This window comes from Sminthopsis crassicaudata, chromosome 1 (genome assembly GCF_048593235.1).
Source record: "Sminthopsis crassicaudata isolate SCR6 chromosome 1, ASM4859323v1, whole genome shotgun sequence".
NCBI classification, from domain to species: Eukaryota; Metazoa; Chordata; class Mammalia; order Dasyuromorphia; family Dasyuridae; genus Sminthopsis; species Sminthopsis crassicaudata.
This window is the reverse complement of record NC_133617.1, coordinates 743,948,613-743,973,528: the sequence shown is the minus strand read 5'-3', so window position 1 is coordinate 743,973,528 and position 24,916 is coordinate 743,948,613. Positions and strand designations below refer to the sequence as shown.

The window sequence follows — 24,916 nt, the reverse complement described above, 5'->3', positions numbered from 1 at the left end:
TTCATCATGAGTACCTCAGAGTAGTCATGGATCATTGCACTGCTGAAAATAGTAGTCATTTACAGCTGACCATCCCCGAGCTTTGCTATTAACTTTGTATTCAGTACATTTCTCTTTTCTTGAGTTCATGGAAGGCTGTCCAAGTTTTTTTGCTCATCAGTTCCCATGGAATAGCAATATTTCATGGCAATCATACACCACAATCCATCCCCCAATTGATGGGAAATCCCTTAATTTCCAATTCTTTGCCCTAATAAAGGAGCTGCTACAAATATTTTCCACAAGACAAATTGGAGACAACTATCAGGTCCATTCGAAGTTTTCAACAGGTTAAACACCCCCAATTTGTTCATCTGATTCTCTTATGAGGATATTCTGCTCTTTACCTCTTGCCAGTTCAGTCATCCTCTCCTGTATGATCAAGTCAGCAAGTATTTATTATATGTTCAGCACAGACACTGGGCTAAGCACTGAGAACATGAAAAAACCCAAACAATTTCTTTCCTCAGAGAGCTTACATTCTAATGGGAGCAACAACTAAATACAACAAGATCCGTACGGTATAAACTTGGAGGCAACCTAAACAGTGAGAGGACTTAGGGATTGAGAAAGACTTCTTAGAAAAAGTGGGATTTTAGAGTGGACTTGAAGAAAACTGGGGAGTGGAGATGAGGAGGGAGAGAATCCCACTCGATAGCCAGGATTGTGTCTGATGAAAGAAGAAGCCACAAAAATGAATTTTAATCCATCACCACATAGACCTTTTTCACATGAAATGTTTTCTCTCTGTGCTTCATTCATTCCACATTTGGCAAGTTCAATTTTTTAACCCAAGGGTACAATTTTACATTTGTCCCTATCTGATTTGATTCAGCCAATGTTTTAGTGTATGGAGATCTCTTGAGATTTCCACTGTGGCCCAAGGCTATGCTGGAGCCAGATTATCCCAGCTCATGGAGTTAATTGTTGAATTTTCAATGTGAGCATTTATACCTCAAAAATCAACAAATGCTACAAGTTAACTTCTTCTTGTTGTTTTTTTTTAATTTTCTGGGCATAAGAAAATGATGGAAAATTAACAATGGATTAAAAGTATTATGGATACACTCCCTCCTTTCCCCCAGAGAATCAGCTATACCAGCATAACCCTGATGATCTCCACTGCATTCACTCTCCCAAGTCTGTGGGTTGTTTTTTTCCTCTTTGTAAAGAAAACTAATTCAAAGAATGACGTTCTCTAACTTTTCTGCCTTCTTCCAGGTTTCAATGATAAGCCTCATAGCAACTACTCTTGGCTACTCTGACATTGGTCCCATTAAATCCCTCCGGACACTCCGGGCGCTGAGGCCTCTGAGAGCGCTGTCACGCTTTGAAGGCATGAGGGTAAGGCTGAAATGGGAAACTTGGTAAAATGATCTCTGTTCCAAAGCTTTTGAAACCTACCATTCCCTTTCCCCTACATTTATAGATTAGGAGCTGGAAAAGACAGACCTTAGAGACCATCAAGTCCAACTCCTTTCACTTTAGAGATGAGGAAATGGATTCCCATAGAAATGAAGTGACTGACTGAAGGTCTCACAGAGAGCAAAGTTAGGATTTGAACCTAGATCTTCAGACTTAAATGCAGTTCTCTGCCTATTGATTGACACTCATCAAGTCTTATACACACACACACACACACACACACAAATGGTACTCATCGTAGTCTGGATAAAGTGGTTTCTCTCTATCCCCACTAAAGGGAAAGAGTGATATCCAACTGAGATATTCAGAAAGATTTCTCAATTTCTATCCAGCTGTCACCATCAAGTGGGAAAGGCTCTTGTGAATGTAAATGAACATGTGAATAAAAGTCCCCATCACAGCTGAGTGTCCTCTCATGCCTTAAGGGTCTTTTTTCATCCAGATTTGGACATTTACGTGTTTCATGGACCTTTGCTTATGTCATTTAAGTAGCTCCCACAATCCACCTGTAAAAGATGAGTTCCATAAATGAGAGGCTGCATGGTGTAGTTTGATCTAGAGTCAGGAAGATGAATTCACATCCGGCCTCAGAGACTCATGTGATCCTGGGCAAACCATTCGACCTCTCCAAGTTTCAATTTGTTGATTTGCAAAATGGAGAAAGGCTGATTTGTAGCACCCAACTCTTAGGCTTGTTATGAGAATCAAATGAAATAATGTATCTGAACCATAATACAAACCTTAAGATGCTATAAATTCTAGCTATTATGTTTCTGATAGTGGCTACATTTTGGGGGGTAAGTAAGTAAGTGTGTACTTGGAATAAGGCTGGGTGAGGTCTTCCTGATCCCTATAGAAAGAGTCTCTTGGAAGGAATTCAAGCTGGACCTACATCATAGTCAATTTCATGCCAGTGATTCACATTCATTCATTCGTTTGTTTGTTTATTCGTATTTATTTTCCTTAAGGTTCATATCCAAGAACTGCCTCACCAGACAAATCTGAGACAAATCTCTATCTCAAAAGCCTTCTGTCTTCTCTCTCCAATTCAATCTACAGCACCCATAGAGGAACCCAACTAATGTGTGGTTCCATCTACGTTACTTCTCTGCTCCAAAATCTTCCATGGCTCCCAGTTGTTTATAGGACAAATTCTAGTTTCTTCATCCCAGCACTGAAGACCCTATACTATACAGTCCCACCCTCCCTATTCAATCTTCTTTTCTCCTTTCCTACATTTGCCCCAATCCAATCCCACCAATATTGAATAAGCACTTTCTCTATGCATAGGTAACTGACAATGCATCCAAACCAGCTACTTGCTGCTGCTCCAAATGTTCCCTCCCTCTTTCCTACCACATCATCTTTGTTCATGAAAATGTTAAACAGGCATTTGGGAGCAGAGCCAAAATTCAAACTCACAGTTTCTCATTTCTGGGGTAGTGGTTCTTTCTAGAATATTATACTCTTTCCTCATTTTAATAATGAGGAAAAGGGCAATCCTAATTGATTCAATTATTTCTGAAGTCACAGTTGTAACTTTTATCAAATAAAAGGGCTTTTAAAATTAATTTGACTGTATTTCCAGTCTCGAATCAAGTAGTCCTATGTAAATGAGATAATGCATAAAACATTTTGCAAATCTCAAAGCACTCTACAAATGTCAGTTCTGATTATTACCTGGGCAGGTCCTATCTACCAAACTTCCAAAGTAGCTGGTTTCTTGCCATAATATGCCTTAATGTGCATATGTGTGTCTGCCTGCCTCCAGATTTCCTGCAACAATGATCGATAATAAAAGCAATGTGTCACAAGAATAATAAAAATTATAATTGTAGGCGCGAGACTGGGGTTCTACCACACACGTATGGGCGGACAGGCAACCGTCTGTGTGAGACTGAGTGCTGGAGCTGATTGTGGCTCCTCTAACCATGAATTTTCTCATTTACCATATTAAAAAGAGGTTTTTGATTCAGGAAGAAGACTGGTATCACCGAATTTCCCCAATTTCCCCAATGTAAAAATGGCCAAAAGTGGTCCTAAGGTAATGGCCATCTAAAAAGTTCTCTAGAGAGCCTTGGTAGAAACCCTATCCTAAAAGGAAAGTGCTGCTGAGTGAGTAGCCACAAAGAAACCACTGATGTTTGAAAAAGGGAAAGGTCCTGCTCTATATAAGAACTTTGAGAACCAAGGTTACCTTAGGACTATGATAAGACCTGGTAAAAGTAGCTAACAGCTCATGAGTAAGAGGAAGATGCAGACCACAAAAAGGAAAAGGAGACTCTCAAAGTATTGATGCTTGGGGTAGAGACATGGTCTTGATCTAGATCTGGCCACTAAACCTAGATGACTCTGGAGGGGAAACTGAGGCCGGTGACCTTGCCCAACACTCCAATTCACTTGCATGTCATAGCATCAGCTCTCTGATGTCCCAGTCCTCTTCCAGAATGAGGGACAAATAACAACAGCTGAAGAGGAATCACATTAGCATGGAGAGAACTCCATGGATTGGAAGTCAGAACGAAGCTGCGTTCAAATCACGAATCTGAAATCTTGCTCCCTTTGTCACTCTGCACAGACTCAATCTGTCTGTATTTCAGGTTCCTCATTCATAATCATATGGAGAGTAGCCACCTCCTGGGGAGGCTCCAGTGAGAGAATGTGAGGAAAGCACTTTTCAAACCTAAAAACACTTGGGGGAAAAAAGCAGCTACAGTAGCCAGTGCAGGTGCAGCTGGGTCTGCTTTGTGTTTGGCTCCCTAGGAGCAAGAGAGACACAGCACCAGTTTCCAGGTTGTGATTCATTATATCAAAGCAAGGATCCTGAGCGTGTGTGTGTGTGTGTGTGTGTGTGTGTGTGTGTGTGTGCGCGCGTGTGTGTGTGTGTAAATATGTGTGTTTGTGTGTGTCTGTGTGAGTGTGTGTATGTGTGTGAGTGTGTGTGTATGTGTGTGTGCGAGTGTGAGTGTGCATGTGTGTATGTGTGTGTGTGTAAATATGTGTATTTGTGTGTGTGTGAGTATGTGTATGTGTGTGAGTGTGTGTGTATGTGTGTGTGCGTGTGTGTATGTGTGTGTAAATATGTGTGTTTGTGTGTGTCTGTGAGTGTGTGTATGTGTGTGTGAGTGTGTGTGTGTGTGCGTGTGTGAGTGTGAGTGTGTGTGAGTGTGAGTGTGTGTATGTATGGGTGTAAATGTGTATGTGTGTGTCTGTGTGAGTGTGTGTGTATGTGTGTGTGCGTGTGTGTGAGTGTGCGTGTGTGCGTGTGTGTATGTGTGGGTGTAAATATGTGTGTTTGTGTGTGTCTGTGTGAGTGTGTGTATGTGTGTGAGTGTGTGTGTGTATGTGTGTGTGTGAGTGTGTGTGTGTGTGTTCACTATGCTTATGAAATTGTTCTTATCTCTTAGTTATTGATGTTCACATAATCCTTGGAGCTTTGTAAAGTGCTTTATACATATATCGCCTTATTTGAGCCTCCCAACAATCCTGTGAGATTGGCAAGGCAATCTTGTTGTCCCCTTTTTTATAATTAAGAAAACTGAGACTCAGAAAGGTTAATAGATTTGTCCAGAATTATATTACTGACAAGTGGGTTGAGGCAGGATTTGAACCCTGGTCTTTCTGACTTCAGGTGTGGTACTCTATTCATTTTACCACACTGCTGGACTCTGGTGTTCTTTGTCCTAGGAGAAGTATTTTTAATCCATATCTAATTAGTGAACGTGATACACTTTTCTAAAAAACCTGAGGAAACCCAACTCTGTAGCCTTTATGAGTATCTAATCTTGATATCTTATCACTCTCAAAGATAGAAATTATTCTATTGTCCAATCAGTACAATTTTTTTCTGTAACTTGTCCATTTTATAACTAAATATAGTCATTGTTATCTCTTCCTCTCCCTTTTTCCCTCTCCCCCTCTTCTCTTTCTCTCTGTCTCTCTTTCTGTCTCTATCTCTCTGTCTGTTTCCATCTCTCTCTGAATCTCTCTTTCATCTCTGTCTCTCTGTCTTTCTCTGTCTCTCTCTGTCTTCTTCTCTCTGTGTCTGTCTCTCTGCCTCTCTCTAACTTTTTGTCTCTATCTTTCTCTTTATCTCTGTCTCTGTCTCTCTGTCTCTACTTCTCTCCCTTACTCTCTGTCTGTCTTTCTGTGTGTGTGCTTTTCTTGCCAGGTGGTTGTCGATGCCCTGGTTGGTGCAATCCCTTCCATCATGAATGTCCTTCTGGTCTGCCTTATCTTCTGGCTCATCTTCAGCATCATGGGAGTGAACCTGTTTTCAGGAAAATTTGGCAGATGTGTTAACCTCACCGTGGGAGACTTCTCCCCTGTGAATGTGTCAATTGCCAATGACAAGACCCAATGTAATAACCAGAGTGCTTCAGGTCTCTTCTGGGACACTGTGAAAGTCAACTTTAATAATGTGGGAATAGGTTACCTTGCTCTTCTGCAGGTGGTAAGTCCTTTTCTTGTCTATTGTCATTGGGAGAGTAATGTGATGGAGGCAATGGCCAAGGAGAAGCCATAGAAATATGGCATCCAGGGGCAGCTAGGAGGTGCAGTAGATAGAGCACCAGCCTTGAATTCAGGAGGACCCGAGTTCAAATCTGGTCTCAGACATTTAACACTTCCTAGCTGTGTGACCCTGGGCAAGTCACTTAACTCCAGCCTCAGAAAAAGAAAAAAGAAAAAATATGGCATCCAAAAGCCAAATGGCAGCAAGAGTTTGCAAAATCCAAAGATCACCAAGCATTCTGCCATTCTGTTTGTCTTTAAGAGTGACAGAGAGAGGGGCAGCTAGGTGGCGCAGTGAATAAAGTACCAGCCCTGAAGTCAGGAGGACCTGAGTTCAAATGTGACCTCAGATACTTAACACTTCTTAGCTGTGTGACCCTGCGCAAGTCACTTAACCCAATTGCCTCAGCAACAACAACAAACAAACAAACAAAAAGAATGATAAAAAGAAATGCATAGATAAAGCTCTAGCATAGAAAACTTCAGGTTAAAGGCATGTTTTAAATCAGCTTTCATTTAAACTCTCACAATAAACTAAACCAGCCAGAGGTTTGTTAGTCCAAGGCAAAAGATATTTAAAGAATAAGCAGCGCAGAAGATATGAGAAAGAAAACTTTCACCCCATTCTCCCAGCCATGCAATGGTATCCCCTCCTACAGATCCCCACAGAAAATGATTTCTCCAGTTCGAGTCCTGTGCTTCTGTTCCCTGAAGCTCACCCTGGGTTGCAAGGTACAGAACTGAAAGCAAGTCTAATTCCTGCTCACTGGGTCCAGCACAAAAGCTGTTGTCTTCCAGGGTGTGCATCACCTCCCTCGCTCCAGGAATCCTGGGGAATCTGCTGCATTCACTTCTCAAGTCTACGGCTACTACAAAATGAGCAAAGGATTAATGAACATTTAATTAAGTCCAATTAAGTGTAATCAGTAAGAGATCAGGCAAGTAGAGGGGAAGAGCATCAGGGCTGAAGCCAGAGGACCTGGTTTTGAACCCCAGCTCTGTGGGTTAATTCATCTTTACAAGGAGAGGCTTGGACCAGATGACTCAAGCCCTGCATATTCTAAATTTGTGATTCTGCGAAACTTTGCTCTGTTGCCTTTTCCAGATGCCATCAAGCCACTGCCTCATTCCAGGAACTGGGGCATTGCCCCGAGAACTCACATGATTTTATAGCATTTTAAGGTTTACCCAGGTGGACGGAGGTCTGTTTAGTCTTGGATTCAGGAGACCCAAGTCCCTCTGCTGATACACAGGTTGTGGGACATTGGGCAAGTCTGGCATCTCTCTAAGACAGAGAAGCTGCAGGAGAGTGGCTCTCTGTGTGATGGGCTGTTAGATCTGGAGCTAGGAGGGATTTGTTAGGCCTGCTGGCCCAAGCCTTTTTCATTTAACCTCGTGCACACAATGAAGAATCTGGCCTCTAAAGTCTCTCCTAACTCCAGGATCCTTTCATGCCTCATCTTACAGAGGAGTGTATAGGCTTAGAGAGAAATGACTTATCCAAGATCTCCCATGTTAAAATTGGTAGTACTGAGCTTATGTCCTTTGACCCCAAAACCATCCTCTTTCTTGACCATCAAAAGGAGTTTCTACATGGATCATTCCCTACAATGATGACATCTCCACACCTCTGTCTTTATCTCCATTTTAATGAGAAGACTGAGGTTCAGAGAGGTTGACATGGTTGCATGGGAGTGTGTATAGACTCTAAGTCCAGAATACTTTCCATTGTACAACATGGATATCTTTGGACCCCTGGCACTATCTAAGCCAGAAGACTGAACAGGTCTTGCACCCCGGCTATACCTCAGTTCACTAGCAGGGAACTCAGGGTGCTTATTTCTGGACCCTCCTAGCAGAGCTGGCTGGGCCATCTCCCTCATGTTCCAGATTCCAAAAAGAGAGATGGGACCCCACAAATCATTGGATAAGGTTACAGCGTGGCAGCTCAGCAGTGGGGACACAAGGATTTATTCAAGATGGTAAATGCAAAACATGGCGACCAGGTCTCCAGCAGAACATCAGCCGGTATGGACACAGAGGACCCCGTGGGCACCATTCACATCACTCAACATCCCTAGGGAGCCGATATCGGTGTTGATGTCCAGGAGTGGCTGCCATGCCGAGCGTCTGGCTAATAGCAACCCCTCATGAAAATAGCCCATTGATGGCACTTCCTGCACTAGCTTCCTGACATCTTGAGGCTGTGCTTTGGGTCAATCATCCATCTATGTGATCTACTTTCATAGACAACATCACATCTGAGTCTTGCTCAAGCAATGTGCCAGGAGCAGAGAGGCCGTGGGCAAGGGACTAAGTGGGCAATCTCAGAGGCGAGAGAGAGGCCTGTCAGCTTGATTTCTGTTTAAGAGCTGCTTACAGACAATAGCTGCCGGCAAAATTGGCATTAGAGCACTGGAATCCTACCTCTACTCATTAGGAATAAGAGCCAGCTGAGCAAGCAAGAGGAAACTCGCGAAAAAAAAAAACTGGGGAAACAGAGAGAAAAAGAAAAGGTGGGGAACCTTTAAATAAATAAAACCTCACCAAAGACACTCCTCCACCATCACAACTAATCCCTGGTTATGGCAGACTGGTATCCACAAGAACTACTATTAGAATGACGGAGAAAGGAGGGTTATCCCTTCTAGCATGGAGGGATGGAAAGGAAACTGTTTCCCTTCCTGCCTAGGAGAAACTTTCCAGGGACTACAGAGAATATATAATGTTTCTGTTTCTTCCAGTGTCAAGTGACAGTTACGTATAAAGGGCAGGTTGGTACAAGTAAGATGGCAGCCATCTGATGAGACATTAAATAGAGACCTATAAACCTATGAACAGGCCGTATAGCATGACAACCAAAGGAGACAAACTAATCTGAGAGAAGCATGGTGTCCATAAAAAGAAGCATCCTGGTAAAGGATGGCTAGAGAAATGGGCTTGGAATCTCTGACTGTTTGACCTTAGATCATTTAAGCTCTTAGTGATGCAGGCAACTCTACAAGGCTCTTAAGTCATAGGGCAGGTATTGCTCTGTATTAGCAAAGGGTGTTTCCTTAATGGGAATGCCCCATTCCTTTGTTTGACCAATATATTTTCAACATGACAGCCATTGACTTCAAGGTGCGTTCCTTGCTCATCCTTTATATCTGACATGAGGTCCTTCATTTGGCTACCATGTTTTAGGAAAAGCCATTGAAAGAACCAAGGATATTTAGTCGGGAGGAAATAAACCTTGGGAAAGACGTGATGACTGTCTTCCAATACCTACAAGATTGTTAGGGGAAACTGACTATTCTGATTTATGCAAATTCAGGTTCTAAGGAAAATTTCCCCCAAATGGAAAGCATTGCCTGAAATGTCATGGGCTTTTCACCAATAATGGTCTTCAAAGGAAGGCTGGAGCACTGCTTGTTAGGGATAACATAGGAGGGATTTTTGTTCAAATATAAGCCAGGATGAATGATGTGCCAGAGCCATTCCAAGCCTAGGATGTTATGACGGCATGAGAGTCTTATATAAATAAAAATATAGAAATATTAAAAATTGCCTCCTCCTTCCCATCAAACATGTCAGGTATCAACTAGAATCATCAGATCACAAAGTTAGAATGGAAAAGCTCCTAAAAGATCAGCTAGTTTAGCCTTCTTATTTTGTAGATGAGGAACCTGAGACCCACAGAGGTTACTCTAACATTGATTTAGTACCTACTACTTTCAAGGCACTGTGCTAAAGATTTTACAGTAATTATTCCACTTGGTCCTCCCAACAATCTTGGGAGGTAAGAGCTATTATTATCCCCATGTGGGGGATGAGGAGACTAAGGATAAGTGACTTGCCCAGTCACACAGTTAGTGTCTCAGGCTCGATTTAAACTCGGTTTTTCCTGACTCCCAACCTGTCACTCTATCCCCTGTGCCACTAATGACATTTGGGCAGTAAATAACAGGTCTGGGATTTAAACCATAAATGTGGAGCTGAACAGAATCTTTAAGCTCATCTAGTCCAACTCCCTTGTTTAACAGAAGAGAAAACTTGGGTCTGAAATTTTAAGTGTCAAATCCAAGGTTACCCAGGTATGGTCAGAGGCAGGATTTTAACCCGGATCCCCATATTCCTAGTCCAGTATTCTTTCTGCTATCCCCACCTATGCAAAGGGCCCTTTGGGTCAGACCCATACAATGGCTGAATCCACCATTCTGCCCACATTTCCTGATGTAAATTATTTATCATGAAGGCAACTGAGGCAAGAACTCTTTGCCAACTTGTCTGGGGACATAAGCGATAGAAAGTATTTGAAACTAGGATTCCAGGCCCATGCTGCTGCCCGACTCTGAGACTTGCCGTCTGCCCTTTGTTCACAGGCAACATTTAAAGGGTGGATGGATATCATGTATGCTGCTGTGGATTCCCGGAAGGTGAGTCGGTGAGCATGGAGTAGAATTCTTGCCGCCTCACATCTTCATGTAATTGTTCTCAGTCCATACCGACATCCTAATCCCCCTGTTTCATAGGTGAAGGCAAAAGCAGTGGCCACATGCTAGAATTTACTGTGGATCAGGAATGAGGCTTAAGTGACTGGAACTGTCTTCCTCCTCCCTCCACAAAAGCCCTTCCCAGATGCCCCAGAGAGGAAAGGGGACCTCCTGTCCATAGCACCAGCCATTGCCAAACCCACCGCTGGAGCTCTCTTTGTCCTTGGGCCTCCTCTTGGAGGAAGGATTTGATGAGAGGCTAGAGACTATGTGAGGTCCTCCCTGAGCTGTTGTGAGATTGGAAAAGAGGAGACTACAGAGAGCAATTCTTCATTTGATGAGATGCAATTAATATAGCATTTCAGGCAATCAATCAATCAGTCAACAAGCATTTTCAAGGGCTTCCTTTGGGCCGGGCACTGTGCTAAAAACTGGAGATGCCAAAAAAAGGGCAAAAATGATTTCTATTCTCAAGAGGATTACATTCCAATGAGGGAAATAACATCTACAAAGCAGTAGATACAACGTAAATGCTGAGGAGTGGGAAAGGAGCCTTGGAAAGAAAGGTATTCATGTAAGGGATGGAGGGAGCGTGGGAAGAGGTGAAGGTATTTTCTAACTCTCACCTCCCTTGCATCTATTTGACATAATCATTCTCCCTAAAATAATACAAACCGATCATGTCTCTCCTCTCTCTCCTGCTCAAAATTGGCATTTTAAGACAGTGACCTAGATAAGCCCTTAGCCAAGGAATGACTCTTTAAGGGAGATGATTTCGGGCCTAGTGTAGGGATGGGGGAAAGATGCTTAAAGAAAGGTGCCATCTTAGAACCTCTTACCTCCTTCCCCTGTGGTTTTAGCTTATGGAGGAGTGAGATCTCAAAACAACCTTTAACTTTGGTGACTGAAGCAAAAAGGAAAGGAATCAAAGAGTTTCCTATCAATTGCCACCTGTCAGTGGTCAAGATTCTGCTCAGTCATCAAAGGCTCATTTGTGGGTTGGTTTTTTGTTTTATTTTGGTTTGTTTGGGATTTAGGAGGATTTTTTTTGCTTTTCAATCCAACCTTTTCATGACTTTATCTCATGTCCTACCATGAGCTTCCCTTCTAGGTCCATTTTTGGGACTGAACCCTTGGGCAGTCAGTCCTTGGAGGATGTCTCTGGGTTCATAACAACTCACTTTATCTTTGTCCACACAAGCGTGTGGCCCGGGCTCCTAATGCTTCTGCTCTGTTTGGCCACAGCAAGAGGAGCAGCCCCTGTGGGAGGCCAACCTGTACATGTACCTGTATTTTGTCATCTTCATCATCTTTGGGGGTTTCTTCACACTGAACCTCTTCGTTGGAGTTATAATCGACAATTTTAATCAACAAAAGAAAAAGATAAGTCTTTCCTAAGTGGATAATCTCTTGAAGCTTTTCTGTGATCCTACCGTGTGGCTTTTTGAGTCTCTAGCTCCAGCCCTCCCAGACTGAGGCAGGGGTCGTTTCCAATAGCCAATAGTCAATAAATGTTGCAAACTAAGTGCCAGGCACTGTGCTAACTGCAAGGAATAAAAAAGGGTAAGACAGTCTTTGAGCTCAAGGAACTCCCATCTTTCTCTCTGACTGGGTGGTGGTAGCCTGGGGGTAGAGGTGGCCAGGCAAGGACCTTTTGGGCCCCTGTAGAAGAGATTCACTTCTTCTACCCAGCGATTCACTCAAGTCACTCAAGAAAACAGTTATTTAGTCTCTACTGTATACATAGGTACTGGAGGAGATAAAGGTTTGGCCTATGACATGGTCTCTGCCCTCAAAGATGAGGATCAAACAAAAACATGTGGTGCTGGGCTGGGGACAGCTGGGTTGAAAGGCAGGTCGGATGGGCAGTTGTCTGAGGCTATTGTGTATGACTATGATCCTAAGACTAGATAAAGGGCATCCTTTTCTGCCTCTATAGCTGGCCACAGGTTTGTCCCAAACAACATCTGGCCCCTGTGATGAATCTTGTGCAAAGAGAATTTGAATTTACAGATAGACATAGACTTGTGGTCCTCGACCTGGAGCCAGTGATGAGATTAAGAGTTTTAGTCATTGGGGGAGGAGAGTGGAGTTAAATATGGTCACTGTCCAGAAGAGTGACTTTCCATGGACTCCTAGATCTTGGATTAGGAGCTGTCGTAGGTCCTTTCCAATTCCAAATTCTTTGAGTCTGTGAAACTTGAGAGAGCTCTGTGTGTGTGTGTGTGTGTGTGTGTGTGTCTGTGTGTGTGTGTCTCTGTGTGTGTGTGTGTCTGTGTGTGTGTGTCTCTGTGTGTGTATCTGTGTGTGTGTCTCTGTGTGTATGTGTCTGTGTGTGTGTCTGTGTGTGTGTCTGTGTCTGTGTGTCTGTGTGTGTGTGTGTGTCTGTGTGTGTGTGTCTCTGTGTGTGTATCTGTGTGTGTGTCTCTGTGTGTATGTGTCTGTGTGTGTCTGTGTGACTGTGTGTCTGTGTGTCTGTGTGTGTCCAGCTGGCCATTCTCTTTGTTAATGGTAATGTTAACTCCTGTACTTAGGTGGTCAAGATATATTCATGACCGAAGAACAAAAGAAATATTATAATGCCATGAAAAAACTGGGATCCAAGAAGCCTCAAAAACCAATCCCAAGACCACTGGTAAGTCTTAGAATTTCTTTTCTCATATATTTTTTTCTTATAAACTTAATAGTCATCAATAGGGAGGCAGTGTGGTATAGTGGCTAGCAGATCAGTCTTGGAGTCAAGAAGACCAGGATTCAAATCCTACCTCTGACACTTACTGGCTCTGTGACCCTGGGCAATGCATACCCTTTCGATGCTCCCAGCGAATGCTCCCAGTGAACTCCCCAAGACTCTAAGTTACAGAGGTGCTCCTGGTCTGCTTTGCTGAAGAAGTTTTCATATTAGAATGCAATCATATGGCCAAAGAAACCAATTCAACAAAAAGCCACTGACAACAACAAAACTTCAGATGAGAAAAGAAATATAAAATAAAATCCCACATGGCTCCATGAACTCCAGTATTCATGGTTGTTTAAGAAAGAACTAAACCATCAATAATAATGGTCACCAACTTGCTTCTTGTGCCCTTTCCAATCTCTTCTACTGCCAATCTTGCTGACACATTTAAATATAGTTCTTGTCATAGGTCCATAGGGTAATAGATGAAGAGAGGGAGCAAGGTCAGAGGTCATCTGGTCCCTCATTTTAGAAGTCTGGAAAAGGAGGTCTAGATGGGTAAAATTATCTAAGATAGATCACATGGTCAGTTTCAGATACAATATTCAAACTCAAGCCCTTTGACTTCAAAACCAACGTCATTTTCATTAGACCTACTTTTTTTTTTTTTTTTTTTCGCTGAGGCAATTGGGGTTAAGTGACTTGTTCAGGGTCACACAGCCAGGACATATTAAGTGTCTGAGACCAGATTTGAACTTGGGTCCTAACTTCAGGGCTAGTGCTCTATCCATTGCTCCATCTTGCTGCCCCTAAACCTACTTTTAATCCCCATGAATTGGAAGGGTGCAAGACTCTGGAAGAACACTTAGGGGTGCAGGAAATTAATCCAGGTAGGGGACATTGAAGGACTAGATTAGATGGAGAGATTCTTTGATGGAAGAATCAGCATAGCTTGGGGACAGATTGATGAAGGACGAAAAAAACAGGAAGCCAAAGGTAAAATACATATAAGGAGCAGCTAGGTGGCACAGTGGATAGAGCATCAGCCCTGAAGTCAGGATGACCTGAGACACTTTTTGGACAAGTCACTTAACCCTAATTGCCTCAGCAAAAAAAGAAAGAAAGAGAGAAAGAAAGAAAGGGAGAGAGAGAAAGAAAGAAAGAAAGAAAGAAAGAAAGAAAGAAAGAAAGAAAGAAAGAAAGAAAGAAAGAAAGAAAGAAAGAAAGAAAGAAAGAAAGAAAGAAAGAAAGAAAGAAAGAAAGAAAGAAAGAAAGAAAGAAAGAGAGAAAGAAAGAAAGGGAGAGAGAGAGAGAAAGAAAGAAAGAAAGAAAGAAAGAAAGAAAGAAAGAAAGAAAGAAAGAAAGAAAGAAAGAAAGAAAGAATAAAAAAGAAAAGAAAATACATATTAGCTAAAGGACCCTTACCCAGATCCATGACCAGGGCAGGATGTCCAGAGGTTTGCTCCAGGACATGGAAAATGCTTCTTTTTACCAGACACAGCTGAGTATGGATTGAGTGAACTAGATTCATCTATTAAATGGGAAGCTACCACATGGGGGGTTTCTTCTTCTGTAACAGGAGATGCCTCATGTTCTGAGGTTCATAGTCTCATCCATCCCCATTCTTCCCAGTCCCTCCACAAGAACACACATACACACACACATAAAAGAACACACACACACACACACACACACAAATACACACATTCACACACCCAATATTCTTATCCTGAAAGCATTTTGGGGTGAGATGCTTGTCTAAAGTACCAGCAATTCTAATTAGTCCTTTGGAGTTCCCATTTCTAAACCCCATTAACACATACTGGGTACCTAATAAATGCTTATTGGCTGGCCAACATGACCCCTTCTCTTTTTCCCAGAATAAATACCAAGGCTTTGTGTTTGATATCGTAACCCGGCAAGCCTTCGATGTGGCCATCATGGTTCTCATCTGCCTTAATATGATCACCATGATGGTGGAGACAGATGACCAGAGTAAAGAGAAAACTAGAATCCTTAACCGGATCAACCAGTTCTTCGTTGCCGTCTTCACGACAGAGTGTGTTCTGAAGGTGTTTGCTCTGAGACATTACTATTTCATCAATGGGTGGAACATATTTGATTTAATTGTTGTGGTCCTCTCAATTGCAAGTAAGTGATCGTGTGGAGGGAGGGGGAGCCCTGAGCTTGTGATCTGGGCAGAGTTAGCTTTCAAAATGACATGCTGCTTCTTTGAACTTCCTTCATTGATCCAGGAACCCCCCTCAAAGTCCCTTGACCTCTGAAGTCTTCTTAGGGATGAGCCATTTTGCTTGGAGCAAGTGCTTTGGAGATTGTTAAAGCAAACTGTGTGCCATGAGAGTGGTGAAGGAATTGGTCCCAGAGTCAGGAGATGCTGGGTTCAAGTCTCATCTCTGACATGTGTCAGGGCCATGTGATCTTGGGAAAGTGACTTGATCTTTCAATGTTCCAGGCAACTCTCTGAAACTCCACATTCCAGAACCCTTGTCCATCTCCACTGAAAGAGGGAATTTCCTCACTGAGGATTCCCAGTACCAGCGAAATCACACATCCAGATCCCCTTTAAAAGTGGGGGGAACTGTTCTATATAATCCAGAGAGTGCATTATGGGAAGTGAATTAATACAGTGTAAAGATAAACCAGCCTATGTAGACACTAGCTGTTTGCTGGTGTCCCTCCCAGAAAGAAACCAAGGGTCATGTCTTAGGGGAGCGTTCTCAAGAAAACTGTATTTTATTGCCATGATCATTGGCTTTGTTTTAGTGATATTTTCCTGCTGGAAGAAAACTGGGACCTGACTTTTTCAGATACTCAGTTAGGTAAAAATCTCCCCTCTGTAGGTTCAGATTATAACCATAGCCACAAAACTGTCAAAAGTCTTTGTTTTTCCTTTCCAAAATTTCATTTGGTTATGGTGGTGGAAATGGAGAGGAGGAAAAATACCTGGAAATACTTCATGCTTCCCTCTCAGTGTTCATTTCTCCAGTCTTTTTTAGCTTCCATTAGCACCAAATGGATTCTCCCCAAGTCATTTTCAAGGGAACTAAAAGCTTCTAGACTAACATTGGACAATGGTTGCTTAGCAAATTCTCCAAGAACTTACATCCAAGTTCACTGTGACATCCCTGGCAGTAATGCCTTTCTAAGATGTATATAGTAGGATTCAATCAGTGTCTCAGTTAATTATGTAGTCATTTATCTAGCATCCACTATGGACAGGGCCCTGTACTAAAGAGAAGGAAGGAAGAAAGAAGGGAGGGAGGAGAGAGAGAGAGGGAGAAAGGGAGGAGGGAAAGTAAGGAGGGAGGGGAGGGAGGGAAAGGGGGAAGAAGGAAGGGAGGGAAAGAAGGAGCAAGCAAGAAAGAAGGGGAAGGGAGGAAAGAAGAAATATAGTAGTCAAGGAACTGACCAAGAGGTGACAATTTATGTTGTCCTTGTTCTGATTTGGATCCTAGAATTTTAAAAATGCACAGCCCCTCCCCTTTTCTTTTAAAGGTTTGGTGTTTTCTGGCATCATGAAGTCACTGGAAAATTATTTTTCCCCGACGCTGTTCCGAGTCATCCGCCTGGCCCGCATCGGCCGCATCCTGCGGCTGATCCGAGCGGCCAAGGGGATCCGCACGCTGCTCTTCGCGCTCATGATGTCCCTGCCCGCCCTCTTCAACATCGGCCTGCTGCTCTTCCTGGTCATGTTCATCTACTCCATCTTCGGCATGGCCAACTTCGCCTACGTCAAGTGGGAGGCCGGGATCGACGACATGTTCAACTTCCAGACGTTCGCCAACAGCATGCTCTGCCTCTTCCAGATCACCACGTCGGCCGGCTGGGACGGGCTGCTCAGCCCCATCCTCAACAGGGGGAGGCCATATTGTGACCCAGATCGAGTAAATTCCAATAAATCCAAAGGAGACTGTGGAAATCCCACCATCGGGATCGCCTTCTTTGTCAGCTACATCATCATCTCCTTCCTCATCGTGGTCAACATGTACATTGCCGTCATCCTGGAGAATTTCAATGTGGCCACGGAGGAGAGCACGGAGCCGCTGAGCGAGGACGACTTCGACATGTTCTACGAGACCTGGGAAAAGTTTGACCCGGAGGCCACGCAGTTCATTACGTTCTCAGCCCTTTCAGATTTTGCAGATGCTCTGACAGAACCCCTGCGCATTCCAAAACCCAACCAGAATACGCTCATCCAGATGGACCTGCCCTTGGTCACGGGGGACAAGATCCACTGCTTAGACATCTTGTTTGCCTTTACCAAGAGAGTGCTGGGAGAATCTGGGGACATGGACACACTGAAAGCCCAAATGGAGGAAAAGTTCATGTCAGCTAATCCTTCTAAAGAGTCCTATGAACCAATTGCAACGACTCTGAGATCAAAACAGGAAAATCTGTCCGCTTCCATCATTCAAAGGGCCTACAGAAATTACCTCATCCAGCAGTCCCTGCGACAGGTCATCGATGCACGTCCTCATAATTCTGGGGAACGGATATGTGAGAGGGCCACTGAAGATGAAGGCTTGATTGAATTCATGATGAAGGAAAACAGCGGGCTTCCAGACAAGTCAGAAACTGCATCAACCATGTCCTTCCCCCCATCTTACGACAGTGTCACCAGAGGGCTCAGTGAGGAAGGACAGCTGGACACATCTGATCCTGAACTAAAGGAGGAAGATGCTGGCTATGAGCAGCCATCCCAGGCCGTGGACAAAGCCTCGTCGATATAGCACCCTGGACAGGTCCAAAATCTGCTCAGCACAGACTCATACACAGTTCTCGATGCACCCTTAGCTTTTTTTCCTGACCACAGAGGGCCCCTCAGGCTCAGCCCACCTCTCATAAATGCATGCCAGAGGCCAGGGGGAGGAGGTCTGGGAAAGAGCATCTGCATATGTCAGGACCACCATCCCTAGTCGGGGAAAACCAACTGTTCTGCCAAGAGAAGTTCCAAAGTCCCAACTTCACTTAAAAATTAAAACAAGGACATTGTGTTCTCATGTTCTTTTCTTTTTTTAATTTTGGTAACTGAAACTGGAGTTCTTACAATCCTGGAGAGGAGGAAGAGAGAAAATCCAGACCTTGAACTTCATTAATTTTTTATTTGACCTACCTGCAAGATTCAATCTTCATCATGGACTGGGTGGGAGACAGAAGTGAATTCCAACATCTCTGTAAAGAATAAAGAACTTGATTCTTCGAGCTTTGTCACAGAGGCCACCAGGAGTTTCCTCCTCTCTCCTCTAACCTTTCTCTGCTGAGAAGACAAGAAAACTCTCAGGACCGGAATGATTGGAGTTCAGAGGCAGGCCAGCAAGCGTCATCTATGGGGACCTGAGACCTTAGTTAGAACTTTGCATGGCTGCATGCTAGAGATCCAGTGTCACCCTCTGGCCCAATGTACTACTCCCTGGAGATGCTGTAAAAGAACCTGGTACAGCTATTAAAGTAAAAAAATTTTTTTAAAAAAAAGGAGATTTACTGTCAAGACCAAAATCCCATTTTAAAGCATATTTTTAAATGAAATGAGATTGCCATTTATCATTAACACTACCCCCTTCCCATCCTCTGCCTTTGGTGTTTTACAGCTAGATTAATTGCAGTCATTACTTCTAATTGCTCTTGGGGGAGATGGTATCCGAGACCATGAGAGCAAGGGTTACTGCTCTTACTCTTTGGACATTTCCAATATCAAGCTGAAATGTGCCTTTTTGACTCTAGAGCTGGAAGAAATTTTAGATTTTCTTTTAAATGAGAAAACTGAGCATCAGGGAGGCGATTGTAGGATGTTGAATGTAATAAGAAGAAAGGAGAAGCAAATCCAGGAGCCCTCCAGTCCCTGAGTGAGCCGGGCTGATCCGACCTAAGATTCTTTAGTGAATATCATTTCTTCAGCTCAGCTCAGAATCAGGACCCAACATTCCCTTGGGCACAGATAATTCTCAACACCCTTTCCTTCCCCCTTGCTCACTGACCATGACCCTTCTTTCCTTGTTCTAGTCCCTAAAAAAAGAGAAGGCAAGTGGGCAGATAGACAGGGTTTCAGGGGCACTGGTAAAATTCATTCTCTTTTAATCAACTTTTAATAGTAAAAACAAGAAAACAAAGCATGGCAGCAGAGAGAAAATGATAACAGAAATAATAACTGATCTTGACTAACAATGATTTTCAAAGAACTATATTTCCTCAGGAACCCGTCTCTGATGCGTTCTGGCTATGTCACATGCCCTCTTAACTCTCTTAGTGCCTCAGACAACTCTCTAAGGCTGTGAATTAGGGAGAAGGTACCCACCAGCATGGGTAGCAAAGAATTAAGTTCCTCTTCCCTCAACCACTGCAGTCATAGTACCAGTCCCTGTCTTTATCTGTCTACAAGTTGTTTTTCTCTTTGTAGGATACAGTTTCTTGAAGACTAAGCCCATTTCATGTCCCCCAAATAGTTATAATTATGATCAAATAATCCCTTGGAGTTGCACAGGGCTTTGCAAAGGGCTGTCCCACCCATGGTGCTGCCATTAACCACTCACATGCACTCACAGGGCATGGGGCACACTTTTTTTTTTTACTTTTTTTTTTTACTTTTATAATTATAATTTTTTGACAGTACATATGCATGAGTAATTTTTTTACAGCATTATCCCTTGTATTCATTTTTCCAAATTTTCCTCTCCCTCCCTCTACTCCCTCCCCTAGATGACAGGCAATCCCATACATTTTACATGTGTTACAGTATAACCTAGATACAATCTATGTGTGTAAATCCAATTTTCTTGTTGCACATTAAGTATTAGATTCCGAAGGTATAAGTAACCTGGGTAGTAAGACAATAGTGCAAACAGTTTACATTCACTTCCCAGTGTTCTTTCTCTGGGTGTAGTTGTTTCTGTCCATCATTGATCAACTGGAAGTGAGTTGGATCTTCTTTATGTTGAAGATTTCCACTTCCATCAGAATACATCTTCATACAGTATTGTTGTTGAAGTGTATAGTGATCTCCTGGTTCTGCTCATTTCACTCAGCATCAATTCGTGTAAGTCTCTCCAAGCCTCTCTGTATTCATCCTATTGATCATTTCTTACAGAGCAATAATATTCCATAACATTCATACACCATAATTTACCCAACCATTCTCCAGTTGATGGACATCCATTCAACTTCCAGTTTCTGGCCACTACAAAAAGAGCTGCCACAAACATTTTGGCACATACAGGTCCCTTCCCCTTCTTTACTATTTCTTTGGAATATAAGATGGGGCACACTTTTATTGCTGACTTCTCACACGTTCTGAATACTGGGGCTGCCCACCTTGCGCTCACCCCCCACATCCTCAGCCCGCCACCCTCAACCTCCTTGCCTGGACTTCAGACAGAACAGATATTGGTCCTTCAGATCAAAAGGAAGGAATGAAAAGCATTTGCTGAGTGCTTACTAGGTGACAAGCCTAGTTCATTCATCTCTGAGAATACAGATCTCAATGGTGGACCAGGGTCTCCTTGCCACCGTTCTCACTACCTGCAAAAAGCCCATGAACTCTAATTCAGACTTATTTGAGATTCCTGCATCCACATCAGGGCTCACTGCAGAGACCAAATACACATTCTCTTTCTCGACCCCAACACTCAAGCAATTTGCTCCTCCTGGTTAGCTCGGGATTGCACTCCAAGCATTTTCCACTGTTTCACTCCATATTCACCCTGAGCTGCCGAGGTCCTCACCCATTGGACGGTATCTAGTCTTGTTTGACGCCCCCAACATCCGGGATATGTGGAGGACAAGGCAAGGTCTCAGCCTGGGTATTTGCCTTGGGAGGAGCTGGGCATCCCCAACTCCCAGGAATCCTACTGAGTCATGATGGCAGTCCTGGGGATGAAGCACTAGTCAGCTACTATCTCAGGCTAAGCCAAAATGGAAGTCAGGTCTTTGATTTCCCAGTTCAGTGTTCTTTCAATGACAATGAGTAAGCTATAAAACTTATAAAAAATTTGTTTGTTTGTTTGTTTTTTGTTTTGTTTTTCTTGAGGCTGGGGTGAAGTGACTTGCCCAGGGTCACACAGCTAGGAAATGTTGCGTGGCTGAGACCAAATTTGAACTTGGGTCCTCCTGAATTCAAGGCCGGAGCTCTATCCACTGCGCCACCTAGCTGCCCCCAAAACTTATCAAAAATTATAAAAAAAAAAAAAAGAAGCTTTCTTTAAGGAGAAGAATGTTCAAGAAGAGCTGGAACTAGAGAGAGGAAGTATAGGAGCTTCCTAGGGGACAGTATTTAGGGAGGAACAAGAGAGAATGCTTTTTAATATGACTTTTTTATAAGTGAATATATATTTAAGATCAGTTCTCCATGATTTATAGATAGCTAAGGCTTCTTATTTCAGGCTAAAAGCCTTCCATGGACAGTCACCCTCAGAGACGATGATTTCCAGACTTTGCTTGGGACGTGAAGATGCCTTATTCTTGCTCTTCACTAAGAATACCATGGTCTGTTCTTTTTATTTTTTACCTTGCTTTTCTCTTCCCCTTTTTATAACATGAGTTTGAAGGGACAGCTTGGTAGAGATTTCCCAGACTGTCACAGTCCATGGCCTTCTGCTTAAAAAAAAAAGCAACACAAAACCTTCTAGTGCATTAAGCCAGTGTTTCCTCCCTAGGAGGAAAGTTTCCCAGCCAGTCATGAAGTACAGAGCAATCTACTCCTCATCTCTACAGCCTGTGCCAGTGGGGAGATGTGGTTTATAAACAAGGGGACCCAAATTATGCAACACCAGGGTTCCTGTTGGACATCTTCTGTTAAATATGTTACTGATGATGTCAGACCTGGGGATGCTGCTTAAGGGAGCTTCTATTTTATTCTAGGGTGAAGACAGAGCCCCCAGAATCTCAAAGGCAGAAGGAGGAGGCAGAGGGCTCCAGAGAGGAGGAAATGAATGAATAATCCCAACAGCAACAACAGTGGCATTTACATAGCACTTCGAGGTTTGCAGAGCACTTCACAGGAGTCATTCTCAGCTCCTCCCACTCCCTTGCTCCCAGATCTCATCTGCTGCCAACTTCAGTGGATTTGCTCTTTATGTTATTTGGATCCACACTCGTGTCCTCTCTGCCACTGCTTCCAGTCTGCCACTTCTTCATCTCACACCTGGAACACTCAGGAGTTTGCTGGCTGCTATGCCTGCCACAGCCTTCAAAGTGACCTTCCCAATGCTTGGGGCTGATGGTATCATCACCATCAACAGCCCCCTTCAATAAATCACAGTGGCTCCCTAGTGCCTCCAAGATCAGATCTAAAATCTTATATTTAGTCCTTAAAGTTTGTTGAGTGTTCAAAACCATTCATAACCTGCCCATCCCACCCTCTATGTCTTTTTTTATACCTTATGCTTCAGTCTCTATTACTTATTCTGCAATCCAGCAACACTGACCTCCAGACTATTCCTCAAACAAGATTTTCCTTCTCTGGTCTCCAAGTATGTTCTCCAGAGCTCCCCCCTGCCTGGAATATCTTCCCTCCTCATCCTCCACCTGCCAGATTCCCTGGCTTCCTTCAGGTTCCAGCTAAAATTTCACCTTCTATTAAAAACGTTTCTTGCTCTCCCTTAATGAGAGTGCCGTCCCTCTGCTTATTGCCTCTAACTTCTCCTGTCTCTAGCTTGATTGCACATCACTATTTGCAAGTTGTCTCCTTTTTAGACTATGAGCTCCTTGAGAGCAAGAATGCTTTCTGCTTTTATTTATATCCCCAGAGGTTAGCACAGTGCCTGGCAGATAATATTTATTGACTGACTAACTGATGTATCCTGGTTGTGTGACCTTGGGAGGGGTATTTATCCTCCTGGAGTTCCAGGCAATTCTCTAAAACCAGAGGTCAAAAATTATTAATTAAAAATAAATAAATATATATATATATTTTAAAAAGATCAGAGGTTGCAGAGAAAGTGCTGACCTGCATTTGTTAAAGGGAGTTTGCTCACCTGAGACTTCTCTCTACCAGTGAAATCATCATCTCAGTCCCTGTGTAAAGTTGTTTCACCCCTCCTATATCCCTACTCCCTGAATGTAAATTGAATGTAAGTTGAGAGAAGGGACAGACCTTCCTTACCAAGATTTCCCTATATCAGATGAAATCACAGATCTATTTTTTAAATATCCCCCAAATTCATTGCTAAATATGTTTGTTTTTTGTGCTTCTATAGGATGAGGATGCTGTTTGCACCCTCAAAATCTAACACCCTGAGGAAAAGCACTGAATCACTCACCTTAGTTCTACTTCTTTGTTAGAGAGTCTATGAACTAAAGGACCACCAGCTACATCTTTAAGGAAAGGTCTAGGAAGCATCTGCTAGGACAGCAGGAACAGACAACCCCCAAGATGCTGCCAGGATCAAATTGAGATCCTGTGCAGTTAGACGAGGGGAGAGGTCAGAAGAAGGGCCCAGTCTGGTGCTGCCTTGCCATCCAGCAGCTGGTCAGGTGACTCCCCAGGATCCCATTCCACTTGGGACAAGGCTCATCCCACATCCCCAACTAGCTTCAGTCCAACACCACAGAGCTGAGCTGTCCAGGGGCTGATCATGACTTAACAAGCAGATCTGGCTGATTCCTCAGAACAGGAGGTGAAGAACCAACTTGGGGATGTGGAGACCAAGGGTCCCATATCTTACAGCTGTTTTCAACTTGTTTGTCGGGGCCAGGTGGGCAGGTGTGTTTCTCTAAAGAACAGGCAAGATGACCTGACCGCAGCCTTTCCTTGCGTGTGCTTGCCAAGGTCTCTGCCTTCTGAGCTGGCCTGTACTCTGGGAACACAGCCATCCTCCAGGAGGGACCTGGCAGCCCAATCATTCTCCTGAATTAAAGTTAATTTCTTTGAAATCAGCATGTCCCCTCAAGTAATTCTCAGGGAGGGACTGAGTTCTTGGCTCTCTGCCCTCCCCCAGCTCCCTTAAACTTCTCTGGCCTCCCGATGGGGCCCAGAGCAGGACTTAGGAATTGGAGGAAAGTCAGGGGCAGGCAGTTCATTGTTGGGAGAGTGCTTTGCAAATCTCTAAGTGCTAGGTAAATGCCATTGTTGTCGTTGTTATGATTATTCACTCATTTCCTCATCTCTGGAGCCTTCTGCCTCCTCCTTCTGCCTTTGAGATTCCAGGGACTCCATCTTCACCCTAGAATAAAATACAAGCTCCCTCATGCAGACCCCCATGTCTGACATCATCAGTTCTTTTTCTGGAATCTGATTCTCAGGGTGGAGGGTGGGAGGAAGGGCCCTTGGGTGGCCAAGGAACCACACATCCAACTCCCAGTCCTTACAGATTGTGCCCCATGCTGCCTCCCAGTTCTTCCTTACACAACTCAGGACATTTTCTCTCCCTGTCCTGCAAGCCTGACTTGCTCTCTCTCCTCCTCCTCTCTGCCTCCTGACTTTGCTAGCTTCCTGATAAAATCCCCTCTTCAAGAAGCCTGTTCTGGTCCCTCACTGCTGCTGCCTTCCTTCTGTCTCCAATTTCTCCTGTACATATTGGTTGTACATAGCTGTTTGCTTGCTGTGTCTCCTGGGAACTCCCTGAGAGAAGGAAGCATCTTTTCTCTCTCCCCTCCCATGGCCCGTTCTGACCCATTAAGTAAGATTCCCATTTTGTCCCCTGCCCCAAATCTCTCCTTTGATCTGTGTTTCAGAGTTGCCAAAGTGCTGCTCCCCAAACTGATTTCCAGGATTATTACGTGCTTTCACTCTCCATTCATTTTATAATCAGTCAAAATGGCCTCCTTGCTCTTATTT

The 24,916-nt window shown here is 43.5% G+C and overlaps 1 protein-coding gene across 1 annotated transcript in view; it reads left to right on the top strand.

The window, feature by feature from the left end:
* The window catches only part of SCN10A (sodium voltage-gated channel alpha subunit 10), a 90,013-nt gene extending 72,134 nt beyond the window's left edge, over positions 1–17,879 (top strand). Inside the window, exons 21-27 of the mRNA XM_074289216.1 lie at positions 1,261–1,383; positions 5,636–5,917; positions 10,341–10,394; positions 11,697–11,838; positions 12,986–13,086; positions 15,009–15,279; positions 16,645–17,879. Coding sequence (XP_074145317.1) covers positions 1,261–1,383; positions 5,636–5,917; positions 10,341–10,394; positions 11,697–11,838; positions 12,986–13,086; positions 15,009–15,279; positions 16,645–17,879 — 2,208 coding nt within the window. The remainder of the gene's footprint in view (positions 1–1,260; positions 1,384–5,635; positions 5,918–10,340; positions 10,395–11,696; positions 11,839–12,985; positions 13,087–15,008; positions 15,280–16,644) is intronic.
* Positions 17,880–24,916: the final 7,037 nt, after the last annotated feature.